The sequence below is a fragment of the Quercus lobata genome, chromosome 9, assembly GCF_001633185.2.
Source record: "Quercus lobata isolate SW786 chromosome 9, ValleyOak3.0 Primary Assembly, whole genome shotgun sequence".
In the NCBI taxonomy this organism is placed as follows: domain Eukaryota; kingdom Viridiplantae; phylum Streptophyta; class Magnoliopsida; order Fagales; family Fagaceae; genus Quercus; species Quercus lobata.
In genome coordinates, this window is record NC_044912.1 from 36,022,456 (window position 1) to 36,030,114 (window position 7,659).

General features: G+C 32.5%; 1 protein-coding gene across 1 annotated transcript; it reads left to right on the forward strand.

The window, feature by feature from the left end:
* The first annotated feature begins 4,549 nt into the window (after positions 1–4,549).
* LOC115960248 lies at positions 4,550–6,207 on the forward strand. Its single transcript, XM_031079045.1, has 2 exons — positions 4,550–5,354; positions 5,546–6,207. Exons 1-2 carry the CDS (start codon positions 4,697–4,699, stop codon positions 6,178–6,180), a joined length of 1,293 nt encoding a protein of 430 aa, XP_030934905.1. The 5' UTR covers positions 4,550–4,696; the 3' UTR covers positions 6,181–6,207.
* The last annotated feature ends 1,452 nt before the right edge of the window (positions 6,208–7,659 follow it).

Sequence of the window (7,659 nt, forward strand, 5' to 3'; positions counted from 1 at the left end):
TGTGATTTGCAATTTTATAATAAGAAAACCGCACCCTCTCTATATATTAGTATATTTATTTATTTTTAATATTAAATTTATTATTAATAGTTCAATAACCCTAGTTTTCAAAAAAAAAAAAAAAAAAAATCTTATAACCCTAGCAAGTGTTGACTAGGAAAGCTAGCTCAAAATAAGAATAATTTAGCTCAATAGTTTTAAACTTGGCCCAAAACAAAGGGAAAAATTAGTTTTTGACTGGGTAGGAAAAGCCCAAAATTTGAAAAATATACCGATTTTAAGCTGTTCAAACTGCATCTTATACACCGCACCACACATGTGATCGCAAAAATAAGGTGCAGTGCGGTTATGATTTTGGCTAAACTCTAAACCGCACCGCACCGCACCGCATCGCACCGCGAACACCCCTAGTTACTCGTCTATTTTAAGAAATTTTTGACATAATTTTTATGAAAAATAAAAAAAGGTGTCAAAATATTAATTTTTTATTTCTTTTCTCATCAAAAATTTCTTTAAATGGATTGTTAACAATGCCCTAAGGGCATTCATTAGCATTTTCCTTATAAAAAAACTCCACAACTTTCTGCTAGTGTAATTGGGCATGAAAAAATTATAGTTTTACGAGTGAGTGATGGTTAACCACGTCAGAGTTGTGACAAGAAAATTGTAAAATAATTTGTAGTCCTAGTTACTTGCCAAAAGAATAAAAAAAAAAAAACAATTGTAAAATCTAGAGTCACAATTTGTTTTAACAATATCATAAATGATGAGTTATAAATGATCAGGGGCAGAGCTATAAATTTTTGTTTGGGGGGGCCAAATTGCAACTTTAATATATTTATCAAAACAACCCCCACATATACATATACACACGCTCTTTTATTATATACACACAACAAAAAGAGTTTAGTACTTTTAATCAAAATTATGTTTGGTGGCAATCTTTCATAAAATAATATTCATTCTTACTATTTTTATAGTGAATTCTTAAAAAATTTCATTTTCGATACAATTATCAAATTTTACTAAAGTAAGAAAAAAATCTTTCATTTGAACTAATGAAATTTTCAAAAATATGAATGATCAAAAACTTGGAGGAACAAGTTAGGCTTCAAACACATTTGAAGTTATCTTGTTCTAACCCATTATGTAGTAACTAAAGAGACATTTCATGTAGTTTTAGTGACATTATTTTTTTAATGAATCAATGATTTGTTAATTATCACATAACTGGGTGAAAAAAATATAGATTCAAATATGTTTGGTGCCAAACTTTATCAAATATTTAACAGATATAAGAGTATATTTTACAATAAAAAATAGAATTGTGAAAAATGATGTTATGTCTCTATAATTATTAGACCAATTTTTATTTTATTTTATTTTATTTTATTTTTTTTAAGAATGTCATTGGACTAAATCAAATATTTGGGGGGGAACTCTTATTGTTGTAGATTAAGTTTTGAAAATATTAAAATAATTATATATATATATATATATATATATTTATATTTAAAAAAATTTCAAAATGGGGGGGGTGGGGGGGCATGGGTCCCCCACCCTTACACATAGCTACGCCCCTGTAAATGATAGAGATATATTTTTTTTAACAATATCATAAATGGTAAGTTGTAAATGATGGGGATTGAATTGACAAATCCAAATAAAAATCAATTACAATTTTACAACTCAATAATTATAAATTTGTTGTGAAAGATGTGAGTATATTATAATATAATATTGCTAAAAAATGTTACACCAATATGGTCAAATGCCAGCCTTGATTTTGTTGATCAGATAACTTAACACTTCTAAACTAGCAGTTGGTTAAAGGTTTTCTCTTTCAAAACTCAGAAGTTATCATCCATCAATAATATAAGATCATTTCATTCCATGAGCGTGATCAAGTTCTCAAATTTTAGCAAGCCTAAAGTAAAAAAGTAAAAAACTACTAAATCTTTCTATTAAATTGTCCATTTTTAGATTAATCAAACGTTAAAAATATTAAGTCTAGTCTTTATAAGATTTTTTTTTTTTTTTTGGATAGTCGTGTTGAATTTTGATGGAGAAAAGAAAAGTCATATATTACTTCCCAATGTTCTCACCCAATTTCATATCAAACTAGATAATAGATACACGAATCAAGTCCATAAATTAAAAAAAAAAAAAAAAAGATATGTGAAAAAAAATGTAAAATGTATTCTTCAAAGTCTTTCAACTCAACCGGTACCTCATTGTCTTTCTATTAAAGATATCTTGGGTTTAAATTATTTGATCACTTAAAAAGGTTAAAGTTTAAGCTCAAGTGCTCAACCCTATCAGGATAGGTGCAAAGCCATTTGGATATCATACTAAAGATGTGTTGGGTTCAAATTATTTGATCTCCTAAAAAGGTTAAAGTTCAAGCTCAACCTTATCAAGATAACAAGAGCCATCTGGAAATCAACCACATCTCAAATTAATAGATAAAAGGATATAGAGATAACAATTTGAAATTCAATAGCTTTTATATATATATTTATACTATATATAAGAGGATTCTCCTTCTTCAACTGGACTTTTTTCATGTTAAAAATACCCTCATTAATGAACGATAACTTTATTTAGAAATAGGGTCATAAATGTCAAATAACAAATTTTATTTTGAATTAAAAAAGAGAACTCCTAAAATTTGGGATTTTTTCCCTTCACATTCAAAAAAGAAATTATAGTTACTGCTTATCTTTAAAGTTTACCATTTTTATTTTTTTGAAAAATAAAATAAAAAAATATTTCTAAATTATAATCTATACAAATTATTAACTTTTACTCAAAAAAATAGAAGAGTTTCTGAGCACGTGCTTAGAGGCTAATACTATATATAAGAAGATTCCTTTCTTTCAATTGGATTTTTATGTGATTCAAAAATACTTTCATTAGTTAATGGTAACTTCATTTAAAAATAATGTCATAAATGTCAAATAACAAATCTTATTTTGAATTCAAAAAGAGAATTCCTAAAATTTAGGATTTTTTTTTTTCCTTTCACATTCAAAAAAGAAATTATATTTAGTGCTTATCTCTAAAGTTTATTCTTTTTTATTTGTTTGAAAAATTAAAAAAAATTCTAAATTATAATAGATGCAAAATATTATCCTTTATCTAAAAAAATAGAAGAGCCTCTGAGCACGTGCTCATGTGCGTGCTCAGAGGCTTGTGTGTGTATATATATACACATGTAAAGTTCAAATATTAATTTAAGTACATTATGAGAGTGGAATGTTTTTATTCAAACAATCAGTGCCTAACTATAGTTTGAGCTGGTTTGGATAAACTATTGCGAAAACTTTCATTACATAAAAAAAGAAAATGTAATATTTGCTTAAAATAGATGTTTGTAAAAAAGTTAGTTAGACCTATGTATTTGAAATGCAATTTTTAGAGTCTTTAAAAACGCAAATTCTCTAAAAATGCAAATTTAGACGTCCTTTTGAATATTGCTGAAAACTGAAAATGTTATAACAAAATAATTTTTAAATGTGTGAATAATGTCGTAGGACCCATTTTTAATAAAAATTTTGTTGAAAAAAGAGGTTTGTGGGTCCCGTGTACAGTGCATGGGACCCATTGGAACTCAGTTAATGCTCTTCTAAAAAAAAATGGTGAAATATGAAACACAGACGCGAAACTCAGTATCCAAACGGATGCTACATATCCGTTTGGATACTGTTGAAACGCAGTGCATCTGCGTTTCACGCTTTTTTCATTGAAAAGCGCGTTTTAATTCTTTCCAGTAGGTCCCGTACACTGTTCACAGGACCCACAAATTTTTTTTAAACAAAACTTTCATTAAAAATAGATCTCACAGCATTATTTACACATTTAAAAATTATTTTATTATAATATTTTCAATTTTCAGCAAAATAAGTGGTATCCAAACGATCCTTATAAAAAGGCCTAAATAAACGCACCCTTCATCTTTCACAAATCCCCCCTCCCCATTGAAACTATCGTGTCATAAAAATAAAAAAATAAAATGTAAAAAATCTATCTACAAGAACAAATGTTTTTAAATAAATGGGCTGATTATGACTCATTCATATTTAGATGGATCCAGTCCCAGTTATCAGGCCCATTAACTGAAAGTTGATACTTCAGACCCAATTCTGATAGCATAAAATTATCTTCTTCTTCTTTTTTATTTTTTAGAAGAGGTCAAATTGTGATAAGTGTCATGAATGTATGATATCCCGTGTAGAAAAGTTGACTCGATTAAGACATCACAACCATCTAATTTATCAATTTTTACAATATTAAAAGGCACGCTATAGACCATCCGAAGTTCTAAAACTCGCAGGATTATTATTATTGGGCAATAAAGATGGTCAATTTGGTGGTGTTATAACGTGTGGTGACTCATATCTTTCTTGTCACAAGGTACTACCAATCAAAGAATCTTCCTCTGCAACTCGACGGTCAGATGCTCATGATTAACAATATCTCTCACACATCTCAATCAATTAATATATAAATGAAGTAAAAAATGTACATATTAAAGAGGCCCACAAGTCCCAAATCGATAATAATCCTCAACAAAAGGAAGCTCCCTCTGCAGCTCCACTGTCCCAGCAATTTCTACTAAAACTAAAACACCAAAACTTACCATTTCTTTCTAGCTGTGCCAGACACCCCATTGTTTGATTAGCTCTCATTTTCAATGGCTAGAAACAAAAACCAAACAGAACCCACCAAGCAAATCCACCATAACCAGAACCAAAACCCCCAGCCCCAAAAACCTACAAAACCACCCTCTTGGTCAGTTGTAAGAGGCCTATTGAGCTGTAAGGATCTCCAAACACTGCAACAACAACCACCACCAAAGCAACAACAAAAGCGACAACAACAGAAAGAGCTTCTACAGCAACAGCAAGAGCAAGCCATGGAAGAGAATGCAAAGAAATGCAAGAAAATGAAGTGCTCTGGCTCACTCTGTAGTAACACAAAGGTGATGCACAGAGCTGAAACAGGATCCCCTGAACTCTTCAAGAAAAGGGCCTTACTGGGTTCAAGTAGCAATGATGCTTCTAGCAGATCCATGAAAACTCCATTGCATGAACTCAACGGGGTTGTTTCCTCTACTAATTCTTCTTCTTCATTTTCTGCATCTTCCAATTCATCCAGTGCTGGTGGGTCTTTCAGAGGAGTGCCATTCAGGAGATTCTCTGGCTGCTATGAGTGTAGAATGGTGGTAGATCCTGTACTTGGTTTCACTAGAGACCCTTCTCTCAGGGCTACAATCTGTTCTTGCCCTGATTGTGGTGAGATTTTCATGAAAGCTGAAAACTTGGAGCTTCATCAGGCTGTTAAGCATGCAGGTATCAATTTCACAAATTGTTCAGTTCCAGAGGAAAAAGCCTTTGCTTTTAATTTTTATTTTTCTCTCACATTTCAATGTGCCATGTTTTTCATTTTTTAGTTTCTTCTATGCATAAACCATTAATATCTTTCTCTCATCTCATTGTACCAATTTCTCAATCTCCTTCTTCGGTTTTCTTAAAATCCACAGTATCTGAACTGGGTCCTGAAGACACTAGCAAAAACATAGTGGAAATCATATTCCAGTCAAGCTGGCTAAAGAAACAAGCACCCATCTGCAAAATCGACCGCATCTTGAAAGTCCACAACACCCAGAAAACCATAACCAAATTCGAGGAGTACAGGGACTCCATCAAAGCCAAAGCCACAAAGCTCCAAAAGAAACACCCACGTTGCATAGCAGATGGCAATGAGCTCCTCAGGTTCCACTGCACCAACTTTGTTTGCTCACTAGGAGTAAACGGGTCCTCTAATCTCTGCAACTCAATCCCACAATGCGATGTGTGTAGCATCATAAAGAATGGCTTCAAGGTAGGTGCAGAATCAAGAGGAGTTGGTACTGAACTTGAAAAGGGAATTTTGACAACCGCAACTAGTGGAAAAGCTCATGACAAAGCTGGTGACAGTGAGAGCAACAATGACAAGAGGGCAATGCTGGTTTGCCGAGTGATTGCAGGTAGGGTGAAGAAGAACATGGAAGGAAGCATGGAAGAGTATGACTCTCTCGCTGGGGCTGTTGGGGTTTACTCTAATTTGGATGAACTGTATGTGTTTAATCCTAAGGCTATTTTGCCTTGTTTTGTTGTCATCTATACAGGTTTCTAATTGTAATTTTATTTTAACTATTTCACACTCCTTGTGTTGGCTTGGCTGGCTCCGGTCAAAAATTTTCTTGCTCTGTTAAATATCTGGCTAATCTATAATATATTGTTTTCAGTGATCATAGAAATATAACATATTTTATCATAAAACTTAACAAATTGTTAAACACAATTGCACCCATAGCAGCTTTAGCAATATGTAAACCCTTTATTGCCACATATAGCAAAAATTGTTATAGTTTTGGCATTTTTCTATGGTTTTTGGTGGGGGAAAAATATATATATATATATATATATATATATGTACGTGTGTATGTATGAGTACAACCAGTTGTTATCTTCACGTGGCTTCTCCAAGATTGGTAGGCGTGGGTAGTGAGCAATGAGTTGAGTCGGTAGGTGCTACTTGGGGAGGGTGCTTGGGGGCCAATACTATAGAGAGAGCTAGAGCAGACAGGCTGACAGACTCATCTCAGGTCAATACAGAGCATTAATAGCACATTGTGTGTGCGTGTCTGTGACTCTGTGTTGAGTAGAAGTTAGAACCTTGATGTGAGGGCTTCATTAGTTAATATAACAGGCAATTAAACATGAAATTCCAGTCACAGTCTGGGTTATGACAATAATATGCAAGGAATGTGATTGCCAAATTAATTCTGAGAACTTTTCTGTTCATCCAGTCGTTGTAATCTGTTGAAGAGTCTCTTAGGTTCAAACCCTTAATATATTCACTTGCCGACCCTATAATTTCAGGTCCCATTAGTACTCTTAGACTTTGGTTCTATCTAGTCCTTGGCCATTGCCAATGCTATCATTAATGGTGGCACAAAAAAAGCAAGGCTCAGCCTATACCAACAAGATTTGGCTTAAGTTATTGGCTTCGCAAAAACAACTCTAGAGTCGAAATAAATACGATTGTGATTGTGTGCCTTCATGCCATGGTCACGTTAGACCTGGTCAGATGGGGCCATATTAAACTATTAGTTTTTTTTTTGATAAGAAATACTCTCATTTTATTTAGCAGCAAAACAGTACATAGCATCTTGCTAAACTGAAGATGCAAGGAAAGGTGGACACTCTTCCATACAAGTTACAAAAGAGTCAATATTCTTCGCAAAAGCAGTGACCTTGGCAATTGGATTTTTTTGGGTCTAGTCGTTGTCAAACTACTTGTATAGAAATACTCTACAACGTAAAACGATTGTCTCTCCTCAGATTTATGAAATATAAACTCACTTTTTTTTTTTTTGGTTGTAATTTGCTAGGCTACCTATGCGATCATTGCGAGCCATTACCATTTACCAGTGCAAATTCAAACATGGAAAAACACTGTCAACACAAAATCGTGACTTTATGTCTTGTTTTTTCTTATTATTTGTGAGAGTGTGTATTAAGCGTCTGATAGTATCTATGAAATAAACAAGAAAAAATGCTAGGAATATAAACTATTTTCAAAATTTTTTACAAATTGTTGATGTGATGA

Coding starts and splice junctions, on each gene's coding strand:
- LOC115960248 (XM_031079045.1), top strand. CDS start 4,697: ATGGCTAGAAACAAAAACCAAACAGAACCCACCAAGCAAATCCACCAT. Junction 5,355..5,545: donor TCAGGCTGTTAAGCATGCAG/GTATCAATTTCA, acceptor TAAAATCCACAG/TATCTGAACTGGGTCCTGAA.